The following is a 26,725-nucleotide window of genomic DNA, read 5'->3' on the forward strand; positions in this document are numbered from 1 at the left end:
TTTGGAGGGAAAAGGAGGTGATGGGTGGGTGTGGGGTAGTGGTTAAGTCATTTGGGACACTGGTATCCCATATGGAAGTGCCTTATTTGAGTTCCAATTACTCTGCTTCTGATCCAGCTTCCTATTCTCTCTGCCTCTACCTCTCTGCAACTCCACCTTTCAAATAAATAAATAAATATTTTTTAAAAGTTACCAAAAAAAAATTTATTCATTTATTTGAAAGGCAGACACACACAGAAAGAGAAGAGAAGAGAGGCAGAATCTTCCATCTGCTGGTCCACTCTCCAAATGGCCGCAATGGCCAGGGCTGGAATATACTGAAGACAGGAACCAGGAGTTCCTTCCAGGTCTCCCACATGGGTGGCAGGGACCCAAGGACTTGGGCCATCTTCTACTATTTTCCCAGGCACATTAGCGGGGAGCCGGATCAGAAGGGGAGCAGCAGGGACTCTAGTCAGCACCCAAATGAGATGCCATCACTGCAGGAGGAAGCTTAACCTTCTATGCCACAGTGCCGGCCCTGAAAGTAATTATTTTAAAATCTTTGTACTTACTTTTATTTTTAAGAATGTTATAATTATCATAGTCCCTAGGCATGAAATTATGATAGACAAATACAGTTTGCCATCATTAATAGCTATTAAACTTAGAAACAAATTCCTACAACTTTTTTTATAATAAAAACAAAAAATTAAACAAATAAACAAATTTTTAAAAAAGTGGTTCTCAGGCTTTGCAGCACATTTGAATCACCTAGGAATCGTTAAAAGGTACATATACCTGGATCCCAGCACCTGATATTCACATCCTGATTTATTTGGTATGAGGTCCGAATTTGAGCACCCAAATTTGTAAAACTCCCTTGGTGAATCTAATGTGAAGCCACTGACCTAGAAGATATCAGAAGTTGCTGCTATCTTCATCCTTCCATCTAGCTATGTCTTAGTGTCAGGAAAGGGAAACAGCCACCCAATCACCCTTTATGGCATACGTTCAAGTGGATTATTAGATAAGAAGTAATTCATTCTATTTTACTAAAATGATTATTCTGCCTTTCTAGAAAAGATGTGTTAAAGTGCATATATAGATATATAAGAGAAATCTAGGCTATTCTAGGATAATCAAACTATGATAATGTTTTCAAACTTCAAGTCACTGTCCATTAGTGAATAATGAAATTAAATTTACAAGGCCAGCACTGTGGCTGCAGTGCTAGCATCCCATATGGGTGCCAGTTCAAGTCCCAGTTGTTCCACTTCAAATCCAGTTCCTTGTTAATGTACCTGGGAAAGCAGTGCAAGACGGTCCAAGTGTTTGGACCCCTATACCCACATTAAAGATCTGGAAGAAACTCCTGGCTCCTGGCTTCAGATCAGCCCAGTCCAGCTATTTCAGCCATTTGGATAGTGAACCAGTATATGGAAGATCTCTTTCTTTCTTTCTTTCTTTCCTTCTTTCCTTCTTTCCTTCTTTCCTTCTTTCCTTCTTTCTTTCCTTCCTTCCTTCCTTCCTTCTCTCTCTCTTTGCCTTTCAAATAAATAAATAAATCTTTTTATAAAAAAAGAAATTAAATTTACTAGTTAATAACTAGAATTTTCTTTGCAGTGAAACAACATAAAAGATTAAATGTAAGGCTATATCAGATTACTAAAGGTAAATATTGTATGTATATTAATGAGTTCTAATTTAAAAACAAAACAAAACAACTTTGAAAGCCATTGCTTTAGACCTGATTCTACCCTAACTCAGAACATCTGAACTTAAACTGTGTAGGAAGGAAATCAGAGGTCAACAAAAAGCAGAGTTCTTTAAAGCTGAATGGTATCTGAAACCTCTAGGCATAATCTCAGTTTACAAATGAGGTTTGGGATATGCATGAAAATAAAGCATCTTACTTGTGTCCACTGTATTTTCTACTATATGATAGCAGTCAAGTTTCTTTGCGACCTATAGATTCAAAACAAATTAAATATAGGTATCTCAATTTCCATTGTACCAAATGTAAATTTTTAGTCATACTATGTGAACATTTCTTTGACATGATGGCATTTTCATCAACTTCTTACTCAAATGGAAATTATACTGCGTGAGAATTAAGTGCAAGTAAATTTAAAAGCCACTGATCACAATGCTAGGAAGTAGAGAGATATTCTCACAGATGAGAGATCGCTGAAGGGTCCTTTTTTAGGCACCAATCGGAGGTCTCAACAAGCACAGCCATGACAGAACCCAGGGCAGCCAGATGCACGGAATGTCAAAAAGCCCCCACTCACTCCTCTTGACTCTATGTTCTTGTTCTCCAGAGTCATCACGCTGTTACACACAGACACTTTTATTTTGAAAGACGACTCTATAGCAAAAAAATTGAAAATGAAATTTAAAATGTGAGGTTTAAATTTTAAACTCAGAAGCAGAGTTTCCTAAAGAAGTGGTGATGCAAGTAAAACTGTTTCTCCTGACATACAAGGCCTGAACCTCTTGAAGTTTATTCCTCAATGTTTGTGTGAATATGTAGAGAAATAGTAATGTGTTCAGTTAATTAGATATAGTATGTACATATTACCATACAGCCATAAAAACCCTTCCTTCCTAGTGCTGTTGGTATGTAGACTCTATATTTCAATCTTCCTAATAGGTTAAATTAATATCAACCAAGGAAAAACAACTTCTTAGAAATGCATTTTAGTTTTCATTGTGTCAAATTTAGTTAAAGGGTAATCAGTTGGTATCAGACGGCTTAAGAAAGGACAAATAGAAAAATGTGAAATGTCAGGGCTTATGCTGTGGTGCAGACGGTTTAAACCCTGCCCTGCAGCACTGACATTCCATATGGGCACCAGTGAGTCCTTGCTGCTCCACTTCTAGTCCAGCTCCCTACTAATGCTCCTGGGAAGGTAGCAAAGTATGGCGCAAGTCCTTGGGTCCCTGCATCCACATGGGGAACCTGGAAGAAGCTTCTGGCTTCTGGTTTCAGATTGGCTGAGCTTTGGCCTTTGCAGCCACTTGGGGAGTGAACCAGCAAATGGGAAACCTTTTTCTCACTGTCTCTATAACTCTGTATAAATTTTTCAAATAAATAAATAAATCTTTAAAAAAATAATTCAACCTGCAATAAAAAGGAAATAATCATAAGTAAAAGCTGTTAAGTAATAGGCTAAAGATATATATTCTAAGAAAAACATCAGGGGCTGGCACTGTGGCAGAGAGGGTTACTGCCACCTGCAGCAGTGGCATCCTGTATGGACACTGGTTCAATTCCTGGCTGTTTTACTTCCAATCCAGCTCCCTGCTAATGCACCTGGGAAAGCAGCAGAAGATGGCCCAAATGCTTGGGCCCCTGTACCCATGTGGGAGACCTGGAAGAAGTTCCTGGCTCTTGGCTTCGGACTGGCCCAGCTCTGGCCATTGTGGCCATTTTGGGAGTGAACCAACAGATAGAAGATTTCTACCTCTGTCCCTCTCTCTCTGTCTCTCCCTCTCTCCCTGTAACTCTACCTTTCAAATAAAATAAATAAATCTAAAAAAAAAAAAGAGAGAGAGAGAGAAAAGAGAAAAAACATCACAGATCTCCTTTCTCCCACCCTATTCTCTTGTAACATGTGAAGAAAGTTTTCTTAGGGGAGGTATATGAAGACCTATCCTGTGAAAAGTAAACCCTATAGGAACCTATCAAAAAATAAATAAATAAAGGAATGAGCAAGCAAGCAGAGAAAATCACAAAACAAAAGCTGGAAGAAGGAAAAGGAAAATGAAGAAGTGCAGATCTATTTCTGAATCACCCAAACAGCTAATTATGATTTGAAATAGTGAAGAGAATAAAAATTAGCCCATAGTAAGGCCATTATATTTGGTTAAAAGTACACTAGTGAACCTAGTAAGAAAGACTGTAATGTCAGTACAAATGAGGAAACTGAACTGAAAAGGAGCAAAGAAGGCATTAGAAGATGGGTCCTGAGTACAAAAGGGAGCAAGGAAAACTGCTTACCTGAGAATGTTCCATGTAAAGAAAAGAATGGAAATACAAAAAAAAAAATTAGCCTTTCACAAACACAAAAAGAACCAAGATAATAGAAAAATGAAGATCAAGAGATAAAGCGATTGTATTAGGTGGGAACGTTTACATTAAAAAATTGTATCTTATATTGATCCCCAAACTTTACAATTGCTTATAGGGAAAACATGAAAATTCTGACATGAAATAAATGAACAGATGAATCAGGCATAGACTTCAGAAAGATTCAGGTTCATGGTGGTAGTGTGAGGGAAAAAAAAGAGTAGGTTAAAAAAACAGTTGTTGGCAAGAGAGTCAACAAGGGCAAGATGAGTGTCAAAGAGAGAGCAGAGTTGGAGGAGGAAAGAACAAATTTGTTGAGGGGGAAGTCAGTATGTTTCTTGACTTTCTACACAGGAACAAAGCAGAATGTGAGCATAAATTAAGGGAGTGAATCCCAAAGGTGAATGAGCACTAAGAATTAGTAAGAACACAGTCATTTTTTAAAAAATAGCAAATTAAGACAAAGGTAGAAAATAAGATTTTATTTGATTGAAATATATAGCTTTCAATAGCAAGTAAACTGTGAAAATATACTTCCTCATTTTAGTTTGTTTTCTCAAAGGAAGGTACTGAATAGTAAATATTGCTGCTATTTGGTAAAATGATAACAAAAATCATAATTTTTCAATTCAAGAACACATGAGCTTATAAGAATACTGGCCACTTTGAAACACTTTTAATTAAAAATAAGGCTTTGGCTTTCAGTAATTTCTCAATTGAGCAGGCCATCAAAATAATCGAAATCTATATGATAACTAAAGGAGTTCTCACAAAATGTCCGTATTGGTTGCAGATGGCCTTAACTGAATCTATACAACATGCAGGTATATTTTATTCATTAAAGTTCAAAGACAGTAAACTAAAGAAAAATTATGATGGCTTAATATTGTAACTACAAAGAATAAACTAATTAATTATAATTCCACAAAGTTGCCTATAATTTGACAATGTTACATAAGAGAAGTGATTTTTTTTAATTCACATTTTACTTACAAAGAAAACATTATCTCCTAAAGTATAGGAGAAAATAATATCCTAGAGCTCTAAAAAAAATAACCTTTTGTTGATAGAAGATGGCAAATGTTTGAATGTTCATGGGTGTGCATATTACTATTCAAAGGGGATATTTAAAACACACAATTCAAACACACATATCTGAAATAGTAGTGCCTTCTATCAGCTTTCAAAAGCAGACTTACATGCGCCTACAAATGGCAGCCCAGCAGGCAGTGACATCAGACCTAGAAATGATGTGGCCTGTATAGTGTGCAGTGAAGTGCAGTGCTCTACTTGTTTGCAATGGTTTTATTTTTCGACTAGTTTTTTATCACACTTGGCATGAACAAGGGAACATGTGCTTTGCTAAATTTGAACTTTTAAGATGAAACTGAATTAACTGAGAACCAAAAAATTGCTTCTGAATTTTCCTAAGATTGAAAAATGCCTTCCCTTTTATACTGGGAATGGTAAAATAAATGACAAATACATCCTGAAAGTTTAAATGTAAGTTAAGAAGACCCTGTGGTTTGAGAACAACACTGTTGACTTTTTTCTTTTTTTAGGTACCTGAAATAAGATTGTAATGAAAAGGCTTTATCCTTACGATACATTTTTGCTAACATGAAGAAATACACTAAACCTAAACAAATATAAACCTAATTATAAGCACCAAACTTACTACAAGCAAGACTTTTCAACCAGAAAGCTTAATTCATTTGCCATTTCTCAAAACGTAGTATACCATCACAGTATGGAGCCAACTCTTGATCCCAAACTTCGCATTCCCTTTTTAATTTTTCCCAGATGTTGGAACTAAGTAACTATTTTAGCTAAAAATGATGAGAGCATATCTGTAGGATGCTCTTCCCTCCCCTCTTCTTCCTCATAAAAGGTGTGCCAGGATACCCAAGTATAAATGCTTTGTTCATAAATGAGTGCCCTGCCATGCAGATGTTTTTAAAGAGTTGACGTCCAATTTTGGCACACAATTCAACATATAAATTGCAGGATGTGTTTATAAGGACTCTAGTGATAAGCAATAGGTCAAACAACCTGAAAGAATCAGCTTGTGGTACAAGCTTCATTGCATTAATAATGTCACAGTTAGTATGTTTATTAAATTAAATATTATCAGCAAGGGTCTTCTAAATGCCATGTTCCTAATACTATATTACAGATTCATTTCAGAGTTAGCATAGTTAGAGGGGGAGCTATCACTAGACAGTCTATTAATCCATGTGGGATTTTTCATTGCTTTAATGGAACTACTCAAATCAAAATCTTCACGCCATGCCTTGAACACCGCTGCAAACCATACTGTGGGTGTAAAATACACGCAAGGCAAATATAATCAGCTCAGATGAGACCAGTGACTTGTACACCATCAAGTTTACTTTATTGTGAAAGCAGTGGGGTTTTCTTTCAAGTGAATATACTTCTAAATGTGTGGCAACCTAACACACAAGCTGAAGACAGAAACCAGGAAGACACACAAATCTCAAAGCAACTGAATTAAACCAAGAATAATGTGATATCTAAAATCTTACCTAATGTGTCTATCTTCTCTCAGAGGCTCTTTCCTTGTTTTGGCAAAAGAAAACCTTTTGTCCAAAATTAAGTCTCGTGTGCAGATTATAAAGTCAATAAGCCACAGGGATTCAACTTGCTTACCTTTTAAAAAACGAGTTGTGCTGATATTAAACTCTTTCAAATACCAAAACTCAAGCAACTGTCAACACACCAGAGTAAATATTGCTGAAACTGAGTTCAATCAGTAAGATTTAAGTTGTTGCCTACTTATGTACATTTGACTAAAAAGCATTGTTGCTGTTTGTTTCAGGAGAATCCAGGTAAGTTTGTTTTAAAGCAGGACCGGGAGTTCCACTTTCTTTCCTAACAATGGCCAATTTGCCTACATGATAAAATCACAAACATACAAATGAGGTGCTGGATCTGAGAGCAGGCTAAACCCCCTAAAAAATCACTCATGAGCACATCCACATTGTTCAAATATCCCAAAAGAGAGTCTTGAATTCCTCTGGATAAATGGCCTCTAATCATAAACAAAGCTTTTGTTCATAACCTGTATCCTCAACAGAAAGAACATCCTTTAACGCTTCAATGCTTAAAAGCAGCAATATCATAGAAAACGGTGGGAAACAATTTTAGCACTGAGATTTACCACAAAACATAACTGCGAGGGGTGATGGGGTGCAGAAAGTTCTCTACAGAACCCTAAGCACCACATTTTAAAAACTCAGATGATGAAAGTGATCCTAAGAAGGCTGAAACAACCCTGTTTAGGGAAACAAACTGTTCAATAAATCTCTGCCAGTCCTAACAAGGCCTTGGTGTCCTAAGTTGGAATTGGTCACCGGGGCAGCTCTAGGGCAGTGGCGAGGAGGAGGCCGCGCCCTCAGGCCTGGTCGAGGCCGCGGAGCCTCTTCCGCCAGAGCGGGTTGCGGGAGGGTAAACACGCAGAGACGGAACCAGGACTGGGCCCGAGCCCAGAATCAGGGCCACTGCGGCCGGAACCCCTGGCCCGGACCCGACGGCGAAGGCTGCTGCCGCCCCACCAGACCCCGGGAACGGCCCCGCTTCTCAGACGCCAGACCCTTCGGTCCGGCCCGGGTGCGCCAGGGCAGACCTGCGGCCTCGCCTGCCTGCCGGGGCAGGGCCGAGTTGCAGCCCGCCGCTGCCGCCCTTGACCGAGGCAGCACGCTCTGCTCCCTCCTCCGTCCACACGGTGGCCGCCTCGAAGGCTGGGACTCGAGGGCGCAGCTGCTTACGGCTAAGCGGCACCTGCGGGCTGCGGCGTTCAGCCCCGAGAGAGACTGAAATTGAGTTAAGATGGCGCGGGCTGCAGGTGGCGGAGGGGCTTGAGCCAGAATAAGGTGCTAGCCGCACGCTCGCCTGATTTTTTTTTTCCCTCTTGCTTTCTCCTTCTGAAAACCTACTGTTGAAAACTAAGAAAAGCTGAGTTTACAGAGTGGATTCGTCGTCCTTCTCCGTCCCCACCCTGGCCCCTACCCTCACAGAGATAGAAGGCCGCTTGAATTCTAACCCAGGACTCGAACTTTGGTTCCCAAAGGGCCTCCCCAGCCCCAACTGCGATTCCCTTGAACAGCAGCAGCCTCACAAACACCGTGTCACTTCACCAGACACCCAAGACTTCTTGGAAGCCAGGAGAAATGATCAGGCTTTAATGGGACGAGAAAGCACACTGCCTCCGAGAGGAGCGCGTGGCTGCAAATTTACCTCACGCTGACTCAGTCCACACAGCAGATGGTGGCAGAACTGCAAGGGAATCGACCTCCCGATTTTTTTTAAGTACTTCCTAATATCAGCTCAAGCACGTCTTTCAGTACAAGGCACTACGTTCCTGTGAAATCTATCCTCGGCGCCTAGGCGCTTATAGTGTACGCACACCACACCGACTTCGTAGCTCACCGCGACTCTGCCCCGAGGGCGGCGGGCCCCGGCCGGGCGCCGCGTGCTGCTGGGGCCAGGCCTCGGGTCCCAGAGCCGAGCGCGGCCCTCGCGGCCTCGAGCCCTGGCCCTGCCACGGCCCCGCGCCGCGCGTTCCCGCGCCCCTGCGGGCGCACGAGTGCCTGCCCCACGGCGGAACAGGCGCCGGGTTGGCGGAGCGCGGCCTCTGGGCGGGGCGGGTGGGAGATTTCGGGAACGCGCCGCTCCACAAGCTGCACCTGCACCGTGTTTTGTACTTTTCGTCCTCTTGCTTAGTTCTTAGGTGTGGGGAGGGAGAAGGAAACACAAAGGAAAATCAGTCATGGCTTTTCTGTGTGGCAGACCGAACTCCACCGCACGCCGTCTAGTGGCGGAATCGTCCAGGCAAGACAAGTCCGATTTAGCCTCCCTCGAATCCGTTTTAATTGGAATTTGGAAGCCTCTACAGCTGTCAAACTGCAGAGGGGACACAGGACGATCTCTAGGTGGGGGTAAATGTAGTTCCGTAACCCTGAGATTGGCTTTGCGAAGCTAGAAGTTTGAACCACTTTCTACCTTTTATCTTGGGTCAGCTCTTTGAAAGACAACAGTATAAAAAGAGCTTCTTAAGGACATGAAGGCAGAGCTCTGCAGTCTCCTTTACTGAGGCATTAGTGGCCCGGGGCTGGAATCCCTCACTTCTGCCCCTTTTCTCAAGGGATGGGGATCCGGCCTGGGTAGGGCTGGCACTAGGGTTCTACCACCGAAGAGATACCACCCAAAGTAAGTTCTCAGCTCCGTAAGCTTGCACCACAGGTTCTTTGCTACCTCACCGCCACCCGATCCCCTGAAATCATCCAGTCAAGAAATGTAGGCCGTTCTGCGTTTTCGCTTACAGATTCGCCACTCACCTCCAAGGCCTCGTATGTAAGACCAGAATTTTCGCCATCTGCGGTCAACAGCCTATTTTAACATACATTTAAATTACACCCTCTTCTCGCCCGATGCCTCCCGCCTTACTTTGTGAAATTAAAAGCCCCTCCTTCTCCTGATCGCATTATTTCCAACTTCAGAGAGAATCAGATCGGTATAGGAAAGTGCCTATTTTTTTTTTCTGGAAAAAAAAATAAGCACAGAAAGTGAAACTTCACCCACAGGGAACTAAATGATAGTAAAATGAGAAGAAAACGAGTAATTCATGGTGCTATTAAGCAGATTTAAGGGGGGAACAGGAGGTGGTGCCCATTAAATAATGACCTATAATAATTAAATTATTTTCAAACTGTAAACTGCTTTCAAACACCATAGTTAGCGTTTTACCAGGTTTATTTTACTTGTTATACACAGACGATACAAACGAGCAAAAAACAAAACGTTTCTCAGTGGAGTGTGTACTTGTATAAATTATTCAATTCACAGACAAAAACGAAACAAATATAAAAATCACAACATTAGATTTACAGAAGAGCCAAAATATACACACGTTTAGACCCTGAATTCCTATTAGGAAAAATCCCCCCCTCCCATGGATTGGAATCTAGATTGAATATTGTGTATGATGCATATTTCACATTCATTTTGAAATACAAAAAAAAAGGTATAGGTTTGCTACACAACATTAGAAATCCTACTAATCTATTTCCAGGGGAATTAATGCTCCTTATCAAATATAACAAGACTTGGGGGGGAGGCAGTCTTATTTGCATTAATGCCAGAGTTATCCCAAGGAAGTCAAATTTCAGCTGTTTCTAGGGTGGTGGGAAAAATCATTTTCAAAACTAAAATGCAGTAAAATATACAACTCACACAATTTATCTTCACTAGACTACCCTATAGTTACCAACAATTCAGTCATCTATATCATTAGTAGAGTATTCATTACAAAGATTTACAGCATATAAAGGTGGAGGGGGGACTGAAAAGATATTCAGAAACAGTTTGTCAGCATATTTGGCACCTGCACAGACCAGTTATGGATTTGGCACTTTGGGGAAAAACAAATAAGGCAAAATAATATTGCTGATGTCGAGCTATTCTATTGGGAGGGTCAGGAAGGGAAGCATACAACTCCAGTTGACTTTACTTTGCAGGCATCATGCCACTTAATCGATTTGCCCAAGAACACCTATCCTGTACAGGTGTTTGTGTGTGGATTCTCCTTAGCTATTTGTGTGCATCCGAGCACATAGAAATCTATTTCATGCAACAAATTGCGGAGAAGTGAGAACCCCACCACTATCAAGTGTTTCGTGTTTCCAGAGCCTCTTAGAATACTGTTAATTTATCTCACAAGAAAAGAGAGAGAGGAAGAGAAAGAATGAGGAGAGGAAAAGAAAAGAAAAGCGAAGAAAGGAGAAAAGGAATGAAAACGGTGAAGCATGAACTGGTTTTGTGCCTTGACGATGAGAAAATCTAGCCATTCGTTACAATAAATTAACACTATGTACAATCATTTCACAGGCTTTGTTCCACTAAAATTATTAACATCCCTACCATCCATCCATCCATCCATCCACTCGGGGATAAGAAAGGACGCGCTGGCTGGCTCCAGGTTCTATAGTCAACGTCCTCTGGTTAAAGGGGAGGCCGAGACTTGGCGGGTCGGATTCGCGGCTGCCTGCCAGGACTTTCCAGGTCTCCTAAAGGTGAAGAGTTTCATTACGAGACAGAAAAGGAGGGGGCGAGCAAAAGACGAGGGGGAAGAAGGGTTGTGAGGGGCATAACTTCACAGAAGGAGCGTTAAGGAGGAAAACCGAAAGGTTTACAGCAAAGTTGAAGGTCGGTGGGCTAATTGCAGAGACCGCTGTGCAAAGGAAAAGGTTATAATCACACTGGGAGACCTGCACTTATTCGCTGCAGACGGTCATCGAAGGTCAAAGACAACGAGGGGTCGCGCAAGGTGGGGCCCGGGGAGGAGGTGCTGGGGAAGAGCTGAGTGAGAGGGGCTGGCGGGGGGTAGAGGGTGTCCAGGCCGCGGCCCGGGCGGGCAGGAGCGGCCTAGCTGTGCGAGTAGAAGCCGTAGTAGCCGCCTATGTCCTTGGCGCAGTTCTTCTCGCAGTCCCGCTGGGCCAGCACCTCGCTCTTGAGCGGGGACGAACTCTCGGACACCGGCGTGTCGGCAGGCGAGATTCTCCTCCGCTTGGCCTGCTCGTAAATCCCGGAGTCGCTCGAGTCGATGGACTTGATGGAGGAGGGCGTCTCGATCCAGCTGGAGTCGGACAGGTCTTTGGGCTTGGCGTCCTCGGCGGCGCCGGGCGGCAGCGGCGAGCGCTCAGCGGCCAGGCCCTCGGCCTCCTCGCCCAGGTAGGGGTTGGCGCCGGCCATGCGCGCGGCGGCCGCGGCGCTGTTGGGCCAGCAGGGCAGCACCGAGCCCGACTTGGCGCCACAGTACTGCGGGGGGCTGCGCGCGCCCCAGCCCGACGGGTCGGCGTAGTAGCCGAGCGGGCGGCCCGTGCAGCCTGCAGCCTGCAGAGGCAGCGCCTTCACGCCCGCCGCCGCGTACGAGAGCAGCGTGGCCGCGTTGCCCGCGAAGTCCGTGGCCGTGTCGTAGGCCGAGGCCGCGAAGTCCAGCCGGTTGTTGGCCGGCGTCACAAACCAGCGCTGCGGGGACGGCGCGCCCGGGTCCTCGGCCTGCTGGGGCGATAGCAGCCCGTTGGTGTGTGGCACGCTGCGGTCCGTGCCCGGCCCGGGGCCAGCGCCTGCACCCGGGTGGAAGCGGGCCTTGGCGTAGTTGCTCACGAATTGGTCCTGCAGGAAAGAGCCGGCCATGGCGTAGCGGGCACCGGGTACGATCTGTGAGCGGGGCGAGTCATTGGGCGAAGGGGTCAGGCGGTCCATGTCGCAGCCTGTGTAGATCCTGCGGGAGTGGGGGAAGAGAGAGAGAGAGAACCGAAGGTGGCGCGGAGGGCCCTTCGGGCTGCACAAGGAAAGGCCCCCTCCACTTTCCACCCACCCCGCACCCTCCATCTGTAGAGTGCCGACCAGGATACAGATCGCAAAAGGTCACAGACCCGCATCTTCCCCAACATAGGTCGAGGAATTACAAAGGGGTCAACCTGTCGGCGCAGGGCCTGCGCGAGATACAGGGCACGGAGAGGAAGGCTCTCTTCTCGCGCTTTCAACTGCGCAGGGCACCGAGCGAAGGGCATAGCAAGGGGCTCTCATTCCCTTTCTCAACAAGAGTGCGCACCTTATACCGGAGGAGCAAGGTGCTATGTGCCCACCGGGCTTTTCCTCTGAGGTGGCTTTCTGAGCGAAATTTCTAAACAAGCCATCCGCTCCTCCACACTTTTCAGACCTCCTGTGTCCACTTGATGGTTCAGGTGATTTCTCTCCTCCTTTCTCTAGATCATTTAAGAAAACCCTAGGGAAGAACTGCGTGTGGCCGGTGGGGGTGGGGGCCTCGCATGCATCCAGGTAGTAAAAATCACACACTGGTCGGCCCTCACCAGTCTTCTGAGACCCCGACGACTGCCGCTGGGGGCCTCCAAAGATCCCACTCTCTATTGTTTCTCCCCTCCAGGTGTGATTCTTTAACCTCCCATCCCTCCCAACATAAACAAACAAGAATTACTATTTGGACACAGTCGTTATCCTTAAGGTTCTTCTACAATGGAAAAAGGTTCTTGACCTTTTCTCCGCAGCTCCTAATCCATTACTGGCAAAAACTTTCAGGCAAACTTATAGTACAAGAAAGTGAGCACCCCCAAGCAATGCACCGTTAACAAGAGCTAACCTGTGCTGAGCTGGTATTTGCTACAAGCACTATTGGTTCCAGGGCTGCACAGACAGTGCCTTCTTAACTCACAACAATCCTTTGAGCCAGGTACTATATTAACCCACTTCACGAATGAGGAAACTGAGGCAAAAGGAGGTCTTTAACAAACTGGTTCAACCACCGGCAGGGATTGTGTTGTTGGGAATTACCTTAGCTAAAATAATTAGATTAACAGTAGGCCCTAGGCCTAGAAAATCCCACTTGAATTGAAAGGGAACCAGGGATTGGATGAAGATTGGTAGAAGTGTTTTCTCATACACATACACACATGCCTCCGTTTTTATTTAGCTCACACATAAATGTTTTAATCTTTAGTGAACAGACTGTTTTGAGGGAGAGCTTCAGTTTTATCAGACCTTAATCCTTTGGGGGGAAGATTCCCTGGTGAGTGGCCAACATTGCAGTACCCCCTGAACCCTTAAGCCTTAAGCCTCTCCCTATTTCTCCAAAATCCATGCCCAAATAACCAATGCAAGAGGGGAAGGGGAGAGTGTCTTAAACCAACTCTTCCCCATCTCATAAAAGTCAAAGGTATCTTTTTTGTATAGATAGAGAAGCTTTTCATGAAAAACTGACAGTGATTTAAGAATCAAAGAGAACTGGCTTTTCCAACAGAAGGCAATTGGAGGAGGAGGGACAGGTGAGAGTTATGCTGTGGCTGCCCAGGTCCATTCTGCTTGCTTTACAAAATTTCCCTCCCCAAATTTAATTCTTTTCAAAGTAGAGGGAGGCAGGAAGGGAACATAACTTTCAAGGTGCAAACATCTTCTCTGTTTACCACCACAGCATTTTTAAAAGAAAAAAGCAGTCTACAAAAGATACAGTTTAGATGCCCATCCAGATCCCAACCCACTGGGGATTACTGAATTGATTTGTGTTAAATGAAATGCCTTTGAACAGATGTTCACAAACAGAATTAAAAGCTCAGAATCTATAGGACTCTTCTCCAACATCTCTGGTCTCTTGGGCTACACACTTCCCACTGTGCTGGCCCCACCTTTGCAGACTGTGAACATTGGAGTAGCCAAGTTTTTATTCTGGAGAATCATATGGATGAACTCTGCCCCCTTTATAATACTTTTGAAAGGCACTTGTAATGGTTGGAGGCAATATATCAATGACTGTCTTTTCAGTTTTTTATTAACTAGCAAGAGGGAAGGTTCTTTGGCTGCAGGTGGACTAGAGGCAGCCACTGTCTTTCTCCATCACCTTTGTTTAATCCAGTTATACTTAAAGGCAGTTTTAACTTTTTAGCTCCATCCCAGGGAGTCACTGAAAGCCATGAAATTAAAGATGGATGTACCCTTCCCTTTTATGGTCAGAGAAAGTGAGGCAGCCCCCACAATCCAGGTTTCAGTTGTGCTAGATGGCACCACCTGAACTCTGAGGCACTGGGACTGGCCCCTGAGTGAGAATGTCAGAGGCAGCCCAGAAAGCATTTAGTTCACACCTACTGTTGCCCCCAGAGAACAGTCTTTTGATAAAGAGAGAGAGAGAGAGAAGGCAGGCCTGAAGAGGAGGGAACCAACACATTTCATTAAAATGCATATAGACACAAAAGTCAAGAGGAAATGTTTCTCTTTTGAAGCTTATAAATAACACACAGCAAAAGCATCTGAGTCCTCACCGAAGCCTGAAATGACTGTAACAGCGGTTCTGCTCATGAACTCGCCTGTGGTGGGTGCACACACATATCTATCAGTCCGTAGTAAACTTGCAGAGGAAACGCTATTACACAAAACTTGGAAATGGGTAAATAAAAGTCACGTATGCCAAGACGACTGTAACAACTGCCAGAGCCACGTGCATTTTCAGGCAGAATTGCCCGTTTCAGACACAGACAATCTGAGCTGAGCATCTGCAGCGCCACATACAACACCGGGCACCCGGGAACCAGGGCAGCTTCCCCAGCCAGCTAGCCAGCCAGCCCCAGAGGGTCGCCAACAACTTTGTAATTCACAGGAAATCTAAACATAAGTGGAGGAAACCTTTGACCAAAACCACACAAGTACCAAGACACAAGGTCATCCGGAGAGAAGGTGTGGGGATGGAGGGGGGGACAAAATTAGAAAGGGGAAACCTCTGAAACAGATCTACCTTCACACAGTCTACTTTCCAGAAGCCTTGTACATAACAATCCACCTTTGACCTAAAGCCCAGTGCCACAACTGTTTGAGAAGGAACATGCAAAGTTACTTACGTGTCATAGTTATCCCGAAATCCTTTTGCAAAGGGGTTGTGATCTATTTTCAGTTGTGTAATCTGGGAAAGAGAAAAAAGGATAAATGTGATCTCACCTCTATACAGGAAGATTGGGAATGTGAGAATATATCATCTACCACTTTTTACAGGGTCTCAAGGCCCACAATTTCATTAAATAGCAAAGTTTCCCAAACTGAAAATTTTGAGAGAATGATGGAAAGGAAAAAAGGAGAAAGTATCACGAAACGTAGGAGACACATTTAAAATAATGATACTTTAAGATACTTCAAACTAAAAGATGTATTTCAGTTATTTAGCTCTCCTATGTGTTTTTAAATTGTTTAAACTCACATCTCTAAAATTCTTGTTACAACACACTCAAGACAAAAATCTTTAAGGGAACTTGAATTCATCACCAATTTTTGCATATTTTATGTGTTTCACCAAATTTTATTTAGTGGGCTGTTTCTGATTCACAACCTGGGAAACTACGCAAGTTGCATCATCCTAAAATCAGTTTGCATTTAAAATAAAATAATGTTGTAGCTCCTGAAATTTTTACTCAAATAAGAAAGCAAAAAAACAAAAAAAAAAAATCATTCCTGGTGGACAAATCAGCCACTGAAATGAGGTTTTCTGCAAACATTCAAATACTGAAGAAATACAAGTGTGAGAAAACTCATCCAATAGCTTACAATAATTTGATTTATTGTAGTTTTCACGTACATGAATGTGTACCTTCTTTTGATTTCCCAGAACAATTACATTTGTTCATTTCAATAATCAAATCTGTTTCTCTTATTGAAAAAAAAAATTAGATAACGAAAGTTGTCAACAATAAAATGCAGGGGAAATCTGCTTGTTTTCTAAAGGAAGGCGGGACTTGAGAGCGAGCGAAAGCAGATCTTTATCGGTTCTAGTTTGAGGACCAAATTAAAACTCCCAAAAGATGCCCCAGAAATCCTAGTCACCTCCAATATGGCCCGGGTGACCCGCGACTGAGACAAATAATCATTTTCCCACCGGCTTGTATTCCGGGAAGGTGCCCCGCAGGCCCTTAGCCCTACGCGGGAAACGCGCACTAGAGACAGCAGTTGCTGACCACAGTGCTGCCCGGGATGTCCGGGCGGTGCCGGCGGGTGCGGGAGCCTCGGAAACCGCCCGCTGCGCGCCCAGCCCCGAGGCCTGCTTACATCGGTATTCTGGTAGGCGGTGACGGCGATGAACTGAGTCTCCGGGAAAGTGAATGTCTGCACGCGGCCGGGCTGGCTGGTGTCCTCCGTGCCATCCTCGTTCACTTCCACCACATGTAGGCGGGGCTGGTACTTGTGCAAGGACTGTAAAACCACCATCTGTCCGGCAGAGAGAGAGGGGAGCGCCGCCGGGCGAGGTGTGAACGCGGGCGCCGTGCGCCGGGGCTGCGCGCCGCGGGCCGCCGAACCAGGCTGCTGCCCGCCGCCCCAGCTACCACCTGCCGGCCGCGCTCGGCCCGCCGCTGACAGGCTGGCCCGGGCTGACCGGCCCTAGCACCTCTGCGAACAGGCGTCGGCCCGGGCGCCGGAGGAAGGCAGAACCCGACAGCCAATCGGCAGGGCCCTTCTCCTAGTCCCCTTTTAAGGAGAAACAACGATTTCTCGCAACCTGCAGATCCTGTGGGCTTCCTTCTCAAAATCAATCAATATTTGTCGTTGGGAAGGTCGGGGACCCCGGAATAGAGCCAGGGTGCAGGGTGGAGAGAGCAACTTTATACACGGAATGTAATTTCGGGAGTTGGAAATAGAATTTTGGGGACACCTTTTTAATGCAGAAAAAAAAAAAACATGTATCCAGTTTGACACGCTGTTTTAAACTGGCAAACTGGATGTTAGGGATAGGAGAGACAGAAAGACGGGGGCGGGGGAAGAGGGGAGAGGGAGACACACACACACACACACACACACAGAGAGAGAGAGAGAGAGAGAGAGAGAGAGAGAGAGAGAGAGAGCGCGAAGGAACCACTGACCTGCCCATTGTTGTTTGAAGCTCCTTTGTTGTTCGTAAGTTTTAATTTTCCGAAAGAGATTTCTTGGCGCATCCAGTGAGCTCCAGTGTTGGGGGAATCCGGATGCATATAAACCCGATTTCCTAGAGCAAGAAATAGGTTGTTTACCTATGTCCGGGGTACTGCCTAGTCCCAACTGCTCACCATGGAGCGCGCGCGCACACACACACACACACACAACACCTTGTTCAACTGTGAAGCCATTAACTGGGGCTTTTTAGGCCGCACGTTCTCCCTATTAACTGGGCATGATTAAAATAGCTTTTGCATAATCCTCCCCCTTCTCGCCACTCCGTCTGTCCCCCTGTCCCTCTCATTTCCTTTCAGAAGTCATTGGCCGATCTTTTTAAAAAGTCGCTCGAGCCAGTCCACAAAGGCTTTAATTAATCATTCTCACCTAAATAAGTGTCAAAAAAACGTGTTAATTGGAAGGACTTGCCTTGCACATTGGTGTCCGCTTTGCCGCAAGGAACCCATTTGCCTCCTTGAAACCTCCAGTGATTGGGATCCGCCAAAATCACATCCACAAAAATATTGTAATGAGCCGTGGGATCGAGACCAGAAATGTTAAAACTTAAAAAAGGAAACATGCGCCTATTTAAATTAAGGGAAGGAAGGGAGAAAACAAGGAAAAAAGAAACATAAATGTTAAAGATTAAATGTGAGAAGCGGGGCGCCAGATAGCAAAGCAAAACTTGTTCTGATAGCATAGACCAGCGAGTGCTGGCTGGGTTGGAAGAGGGGTGGTGGGAGAGGAGAGGAAGAGAGAGGTAGGGCCGGGCTCGGAGAGCGCAGCGACTGAGCTGGAGTGGGGGGTCGGCAGGTACCAGTGCTCAGGTGCTGAGCGAGGCTGGCGACCCACGTCTCCACCTGTCCGCAACGGTGGGCGTTGAAGAGTCCCTGCGGTCGCCCGGCCGCTGGCCGGGGGCTCTTCCTCTCTGTCTCTCTCTCTCCCTTTCTCGCCTTCCTCCGGCCACTGACTTGGCTCTCCAACCTTGTTCCTGCAGCAAGGTCCCCCCACCACCAGCAACCAACATCACCGTGATGGTTATCCTTTCCACGTTCCCCTTTTCCAAAAACCAGACAACTCCAGGGAGCACCAGAGTACCTTCCACTCCTCTCCCGACCCCAACAAACGCCGCCGAAGCGGTCGCAGCCTGGGCGCGCTCTCGCCCCGGTCGCGCCTGCAGCAGCGGCAGCCAAGAATGTAGCATTACCTTCCCTGTTTGGTGATGATCATCTCCGTTTGGTGCCGGTGGAATTTCAGCCAGAGGGGCCTGTTGCACAGGTACACCTGCGCTTTGCCGGGCACCAGCCCTGGCTGCGTGGAGGAGAACTGGTAGAACGGGGCTCCTTGGTAGGAGTGGCCGTACTGCTGTGGGTAGGGGTAGCCGGCCGTGGGGTAGCCCTGCGGTGAGGAGTTGGACAGGAGGCTGTTGTAGGCTCCGTTGGTGATGACCGGGTGGTGGGCCATGTAGCGGCTGGGGCTGCCGATGGAGAAGGCGGGGTGCGCCGGTCCGTGCTGGCCGGGGTACGGGAACATGGCACTGGGAGCAGTGGCCGCGGACTGTGGCTGGCTGGACTGAGAGAGGAGGTAGCGATCTGCAGCAGAGCCATCGAAACTGTGACGAAGCTCAGAGACCCCGTCCAAGACAGGAGAGAGTTTACTTCTCTGGACGTCCCCTGGTGAGTCCTTGGAGTCAGGAAAATTGTCTGTATCTGACTGATTCGTCATCCCCCTGGTAATTTTTTTCAAAGGTGAACTTCTCTCCAGGTTGTCAGTGGTCGAGATAATGGGATGATCGTGCAAGACAAGCTCGGATCCGCCTGAATGTGGGTAGCTGCTGCTCACATTGAGAAATTTCTTGGAGAGCATGATAGAAGGAGAAAGGCAGTGCTCCAGCTGCATAGCTCTAGAACCTGAACACTCGCCCTCCCGTCCCTGGTTTTTAAAGTCCTATTTATCATAAACTAGAAATCCACAGACCCCCTCACTAGACAGAAAGCACTTCACCCAGCAAATGCTTCTCAAAGGTTTGATTTACTTTTTTTTTCCCTGGGAGAAGAGATTGGCCAATTGACACTATGCAGCAATCAGAAAAGGCTCACTTTTGATCTCGCTGCTTGTGCAGCCGATGAAACGGCTCCTGCCATTGGTTAACTGCTGACAGTAATTTAATTAGATAGACATTAATTAGGATAATCACCTGGCTCCTGGTCGCGACGATCATGGCAAATTGAAGGGGATGATTTTATTGTTGGCTTGGGGGGTGGGGAATGCGTGTGGGTTTACGTGAGCACTGTTGTGTCACCTTTAAGCTTTGTGACCACTGCTTTACGAAGATTCAAAGATGTGCAATTTACTAAACATCTCCTACCTCCCCCCCCCCCGCCCCCTCGCAGACCCTTCAGAGCGGAGGAGGGAATTCGACGATGCGAGGAGACTTTTCAGATCAGAATGAGCCAAATATTCAGTTGAATGTAACGATTTCAAGTGCAAAGTATACAAAGCGAGAGCCGGTGGCCTCTTCTCGCCCTGTAAAAGTTCCAGAGTCTGTCTTTTCCAGTTAATACGGAAGCACACGACACCTGAGCCGGGCTTGGCGCGCGGGTCCTGCGTGTGCTCGGCGCCCCCAACGCCGCACCTTTTAAACTACGTACATAAATAAATCGCCGCCGCTGAGAGCCGCAGCGGCGGGCGGGAGGGGCCGGGTGGGGGCGGGCAGCAGCGCACCCACCCATCCACCCACCTCGGGAAGGTTCGGTTTCTGGGTTGAGCATGGGAACGGTGACAATCTATGATCTCCTTTTTAAGTTTTGAAATAATCATAAGCTGTCGGACTGAAGTGCCTTAATGTATCTGCAGTGATGTTTACCGGGTCTTTACTAAATATTTTATCAGCTAACTTGGTCGCAGATTATCTGAAGAGCATCTAACTGGGGGCAGGCGCCATACATCCTTTGCTGCATCCCACTGCACTTCCTTTCTCTCTGAAGTACTGGCTTGGAGACAGGTTCAGAAGCCTCGCCAGAAGAGAGGGCTGAGGCCCCGGTGCAAATGGGTTCGCCAGTAGCGCTGATATGGGGAGGCAGGATGGATAGTGGTGTCACCACTGCGATCTGAGTGAGGACTCTGTGTGCGTGTGTGTGTGTGCGTGTGTGTGTGTGTGTGTGTGTGTGGTGTTTATATAATCTGGAAGGGAGAAAAAGGATCCCTGCCAGTAATTTTAAAAGAAGGAGGACTCTAAGGAGGAATAGAGAAAAGAACCAATTTTAAGAGGATGTTGGCAAAAATAAATAGCACGAGGCCCAAAGCGACTCTGAGGAGTAGGTAGAAAAGATCTCCCGGTACCATCAACTCTGGAGCCCTGTCCTTGGCTAGGACCAGAGCGGCAAAGGCTTAAAGGCTTTATCTGTCCAGAGCTGCTTCCCGTGGCCGGCCTCCTACTCCTCCCTCCCACGGCTTCGCTCCCCGGACGCAGAGCCCCTCGAGGAGGGGGAGGAGGAGGAACGCAGCAGCGCCAGGTCTCAGAGCGGCCGCGCGAGCCGGCGCTGACCCCAGGGGCACATCCTGCAACCTGGGAGCTCGGTCAGGCAAAGCCTGTGTCTTTGAGCGAGCGCGTCCGCTCCTCCGTGGACTGAGGCAGCTCCGCCAGACACAGCGGCGCTGGGGACGTTGGGTGGGTGCCGGGCATGGGCGGAGAGGGGTTAACCGGACTCTCAGATTCGCTGCTGTAGTGCATTTTTAGAGCAGCGAGCGGTGGGCCGAGCGGTCAGCGAATGAGTCCAGACTGAGCCGTACCCCGAGGCGGGCTGGGTGCCTTGGTTGCAGAGGGTACCAGCTGCGGCCTCCAGCAGGGCGCCGCGAGCAATACGAGGCGCGGGCGGCCCAGGGCTGGACAGGTTGATGACCAGATGTCCCATACTCAAGCCGAGAGATTTTCTAGGAGAAAAATTAAACCAGATCCATTTTTTCCTTTCAAAAGCAAACCTCAGCTCCTAACCAAGAGTGTTCATTGAACAAACCTGTCTTAGCTGCTGAGGCTTGGGGTGCAGGAGAGGGGAGAGTAGCAATGACATCATTTGACATTTGTTTTCCTACCCTTGAACTTACTCAGCTTGTGCCTTACTTTGCACATTTCTGTCTTCTTTCTTTATTGTTAACTTCTCTGTCCCTGAATACCTGTCCTCTGCTGCTTCTAAGGGTACCTTCCTCCGGCCTCAGTACCACACAGCCTTCAGTGTGCAGCACACAGTGTGACTACCTGGGCTCCTTTTGAGGCTCTGTCATTCCTGACAACCTAGACTGGCTTCTTAGAACAAATGAAGAATGCTAAATTGAAATGCTTAAGTGTTCAGAGATAGAAAAGGGATACAATGCACCTTCCTCTGAGTTATTAAGGAATTGAATAAGATAAATGTGCACCCTGTCCTACTTTGGATTATCATTAATAAATTCAGTGATTCCTCACATAGGCTATGCCTTGAATTTATATACATGCACAAGAAGGAAAAGGTTTCCTTAGGATCACACCCACCTGTGTACCATAATTCTGTAGACCAGGGATCCTCAGACGTTAAGATGTACTATGAACCACATCATGAACCCTGATTGTGATTCAGTAAGTCTGGGGTTGGGCTGGCATTCTGTACATGCAACCAGCTTCCCTAAGACCCAGATGCTATTGGTCCAGGCAGATTACACTTTTGAATAGTAAGCTTTCAATGCCCCATACTAGCCTGAGATTAAGGCAGGGACATTTCTACACTGGAGACAAGTGTAATTTTGGCTCCAGAGCTGTTTTAACTATGGGTAAAGATGCTCACAAAAGCATACCTTTGCGTGCACACACTTAGGAGTCCTGTGCATGAAGTTTGTATTCCTTAAATAATTTTTTTTTTTTAAAAAGCATGTATTGAGCTTGTGATTAAACAAGTTGTCTCAAAGCTTAACTGGGCCTGGGCCATCGTGCTGCTGCAAAAATAGTTGTACATTTCCAAGACAAAGGTGTTCACTGGGCCTCTCTTTAAGGAATCCTGATTTTGATCAACTCTAAATCTACAAAGAAAATATAAGTTTTGCTAGGAGAGATTGTGACGAGATTCTGAGAGTGGAAATGTCTCCAACATGAACCAAGTGGGAGGAAGTAGCTTTGAGGTATCCAAAAAAAATATGGTGATCAAACGAGGGCAAAAGGTGCTGTTTAAGCCTTTAAAATCATAGTCCTCAGAATGATTTTTCAGGGCACTGAGTGAAAAAAGGAAACAACTTCCCATCTGAGTATTGAGAATAGTTCTTCTGAGGGTGCAATGTAAAAAAAAAAAAAAAAAAAACAAAAAACAAAAAAACCCAAACTTGGCTAGCTCCAATCAACACTATCTGTGAAATTAATTATATATCTTTTACCTGTAAGGGAAAATACCACATATCCCAAAAATCTGCACATAAGATTGCATTAGGAAACAGGAAAACTTACACTAATTTCCACTTATATTTTAATTTTAGATGGTTAGATATAATCCCAATGACTTAAATGGTATATATTACATGTCCTATATAACATATACTATCACTATATCTAAAAGAGGAAACAACAGGACAAGCAAGAAATGCTCAGAACACCTCTTATTCTTCCAAAAAGACACTGAAACATACTGGGAATTTAAGCCATTTCCATTTTCAGTTTCTGGATACTTCATTAGGCAACCAGTAAGAGTGTAGAATTGTTCAAATAGGACAGTAATGTAGCCTACCAAAGCATTCATAATAAATCTAGTAGGTTCTGTCTGAAAATTGTCCTTTAATAAAGCCTTAGAAGTAATCTCAGCCTATTTTCAGAAGGAAGGGTACGCAGACTAGAATTAAACCTTAGTCTATCTCTGTATCTTTTGCCTTACTCTTTGGTGTACCCAGAATGGTGCTGTACCATGAGTATTATCAGGGTCAGCTTTCATTGGACATAGTTGGAAGTAGGTTGCAAAAAACGTCATCTATGAAAATTGCCATTAGTCAATTTGTTTTCTCTTTCAGAAAACTGCATACTTCTAAATTAGTTTGGGAAAGATGAGAGCAAATAGTAATAGATAAGCTCGTGACATTAAATGCACACTATGGCTACTCTTTTAATTTTGCTTTGAAGACATTTTATAACTTCTCTGGCTTAGATGAAAGTCTAGTCCCAGACAGTCTCAAAACCGTTGGTGGAATGGACTCTTAAAACACGATAAAGTCTAAATTAGACTTTCTTCTTCAATGTATTCCTTGGAAATCCTGAAAGTACAATATTTTTAACAAGATACTGAGTATATAGTATTAACTTGTGAGATATGTTTTTAATAAAATATGTCAGCATTTTTTCTGGGTTACTGACGAAGTAGCCACTTATTAATGGCAATCATTTTACATCTGTGAAGTTTTGTTATTACATTCATGTTTTATGATTTGTAAGGTTTGTAAATGTAAAGGGAAACATATCTGTGTGAGATTTCCAGAACACTGTCAAATGTTAGTCTGTCAATTCCATCCAGTGCCAAAAGACCTCAGGAGACATAGATTGTAAATGTATTTTATTTTGTAAGCAACAATCAAAATATATTTGCGCTACTGATTTCTTCAAATATTAAATGGGATCTTAACAAAATTTGTCCACTTTGATGTATTCTTGTACAACTTTGGAATCTGCAAAGACCCTGACTAAAGAAACAGAAGTAATTGCACAACCAAGACGGAAGGTGTTATACTGCTGTGAATGATGCCAGATGTATTACACTTAACCAAATACACCTTCAGAGGTCCCTTGATTTTGAGCATTAGGAACAACAGAAGAATATACATTGAAAGTATCACTAATAGCTTTTGGTGTTGCTTTATTTAAATACAACAGTATCCAACATAGCTGCTAAACACTGGACAATATTTGAAGTCATAAGTACATCCACATGTTCCTCCAAATGACGTTTGGGGTCCTAAAAGAAAAAGAAAAAAGAACTATGTTATTGGCAAATTAATATTTTTTTTCAGTAGCTAATGAAATTAGTAAAGAAAGGTAGTCCTTAATGTATATATTTACAAGTATTTTACAATTCAACTTTCCCAATATACTGTAACAGTCTTAGGATCACTAAATCTGCTAAAAAGTTAACTAGCTAATTAAAAAATAAAATCAAAGACTGATCAACTATGACTTAACTCTATATACCAGAAATTTTTATAAAGAGTAAAAAGGAATTCTATATAGTTCACAATCATTTGATTTTTGAAGAGTGATTGTATGTGTGCATATACATGCCTGGGAATGTGTGTGTACATTCTTTGCCATTCAGATATCTTGAATGTCTGAGGGGTTCTTATATTCAAAGATGACATATCAATAGTTCAGTGTGAATTCTCATTACTTCTACATCTTGGTAAAAATCAGAAATCTGTAATTTCAGTATTTTTAAGAGTAGTATTTTAAATGATTCAGGAATTATTTGCAGATCAAAAGTCACTATCAATGGTTAAAATTTTACATACAATTTGGATTTATTCTAAAGTGTTAAAGAATAAATGTTTTATGCAGTGCAACAAAAATGTATCATAGATAATTATATAGGTGTAATCTGTATCTTAAGCCTGATCAAATCTATTTTTGAAATAGATTGCATTGAAAACAGGGCTTAAAATGCATTGTAATAAAGGAATTTAAAATACTTAATTTATATTTATATTTAAAGCAGACTGAATTAGTTCAGTTAAATTTGAAAGCTTTAAAATAAAGGATATATACTGATATAATAAAAAGCTTTAAATCATTTTTATTATGAATATTGATAAAATGCCAAAGACTCCTAACTTTAAACAAATGTTTACCACAGAAATTATTTCTTAGCTGAGCTTTTCTAACCTATAATTTCAATATGTTGATTTCTTTAAGCAATGCAGAGATATAGCACGTTGCAAATAATTTCAAGTAACTAGATCACAATCTTATTATATTTCAGAAAATAAGCTTTAGGGCATTTTAGGTGAAAGAAATTGGGAAATAATGGCAGGGAAAAAATATGTAGTTTGATTTCATTATAGACAGTTTTGCTTTGTCACACAATAGGCCAAACCAGTGGGGTACTTATTACTACACTTTGAAAAGTGATTATACATTTTTTAGTTTACTTTTAATTTTGGCCCCTTTATTTGCTGTTAAAATGTATATTGAGAAACTATAGCCTTAGGCAGTAATTTATTCAAGAGGTAGTTCCTGAATTCAGATGCAGGATAAGGCTCCAAAGTGGTAACCTAATATTATACATTGCATTCAAATAAGTAGTGGAAAAAGGCAACAAAGATGATATCATAAAATGAGAAAATAAGATGAACTATATTTCATTTTGATTTTTGGAGTGGGTACTTGCTTTTAAATTACAATATTCAGAATGTAGCGAGATTTAATAGCCTTATTTATGCTATATGATAAATTCAGACCTTTGCCCTACCATTCTATTGAAGCAATTGATTTTATAGTGAATTGGTAACTCGTTTATCAGTTATCTACATTACTTCTTGTGGCAGCTGGGTGATTCTTAGAGATTTCCCATCCAAGAATGGTCCTGGCCCAAACCTACATAGCTTGTGAGATGTGATGGGATCAGAGCATATGGTAGGATGGCTGAAAGCAAAGACAGCTTAGTGTCTTGCATCTGAAATATCAAGATTCTGCCAACATCAGCAATATGATAACCATGTTCCATGAAATGAAAAAAATGTAACCAACATTCTTTAAAAAACAGTCTAATTAATCTGTAGATTCCTTTAATTGGTTAGTGTGTAACTCCCCCCTCAAATAATAGGGATTAAAATATATTTTTCATCTTAGAAAAGTACAAGAATAAATGCTTAAAACCCTTTCTCTTCACTTTGTTTAGCCAAATAGGCCTCTAAGCTTTCTCAGGTACATTTCCTACATATTTACAAAGTGTATAATTTTTAAAGGACTATTACATATGGAATATATTTACCATTCTTGATCTATATTAAAAATAATACTTGAAAAATTAACTCAATATCCTTCAAGTATCCTAATTTATTTCTAGTAAATTATTTTCACTAAAGATTGGATCTTATAGGTATAATTAGATTTGTGATTTACCTCTCCATAGATGGCAAACAGAATTCGACATAAATAAATTCAGTGACCTTTAAAATTAGTATCGCACTTACATGACAGAA

General features: G+C 43.8%; 2 protein-coding genes and 1 pseudogene across 3 annotated transcripts in view; 1 reads left to right on the forward strand and 2 right to left on the reverse strand.

The window, feature by feature from the left end:
- The window catches only part of LOC100340655 (uncharacterized), a 64,295-nt pseudogene extending 56,404 nt beyond the window's left edge, over positions 1 to 7,891 (forward strand).
- A 3,415-nt stretch (positions 7,892 to 11,306) lies between these two features.
- TBR1 (T-box brain transcription factor 1) lies at positions 11,307 to 19,568 on the reverse strand. The gene is made up of 6 exons (XM_017342894.3): positions 18,738 to 19,568; positions 17,960 to 18,114; positions 17,482 to 17,603; positions 16,673 to 16,831; positions 15,478 to 15,539; positions 11,307 to 12,356 (listed from the first exon to the last, which is right to left on the reverse strand). Exons 1-6 carry the CDS (start codon positions 19,427 to 19,429, stop codon positions 11,498 to 11,500), a joined length of 2,049 nt encoding a protein of 682 aa, XP_017198383.2. The 5' UTR covers positions 19,430 to 19,568; the 3' UTR covers positions 11,307 to 11,497.
- A 4,502-nt stretch (positions 19,569 to 24,070) lies between these two features.
- Positions 24,071 to 26,725, reverse strand: part of PSMD14 (proteasome 26S subunit, non-ATPase 14) — a 111,476-nt gene continuing 108,821 nt past the window's right edge. For both annotated transcript variants that reach the window (XM_051849541.2, XM_051849542.2), the window contains one exon: positions 24,071 to 24,486. In XM_051849541.2, the coding sequence (XP_051705501.1) occupies positions 24,388 to 24,486 (99 nt within the window). In that variant the 3' untranslated portion in view covers positions 24,071 to 24,387. The remainder of the gene's footprint in view (positions 24,487 to 26,725) is intronic.

Source organism: Oryctolagus cuniculus, chromosome 3, assembly GCF_964237555.1.
Source record: "Oryctolagus cuniculus chromosome 3, mOryCun1.1, whole genome shotgun sequence".
Taxonomy (NCBI): Eukaryota; Metazoa; Chordata; class Mammalia; order Lagomorpha; family Leporidae; genus Oryctolagus; species Oryctolagus cuniculus.

Coding starts and splice junctions, on each gene's coding strand:
- TBR1 (XM_017342894.3), bottom strand. CDS start 19,429: ATGCAGCTGGAGCACTGCCTTTCTCCTTCTATCATGCTCTCCAAGAAA. Junction 15,540..16,672: donor CCGCCTACCAGAATACCGAT/GTAAGCAGGCCT, acceptor TCTCTTTCCCAG/ATTACACAACTGAAAATAGA. Junction 12,357..15,477: donor TTTCGGGATAACTATGACAC/GTAAGTAACTTT, acceptor CCACTCCCGCAG/GATCTACACAGGCTGCGACA.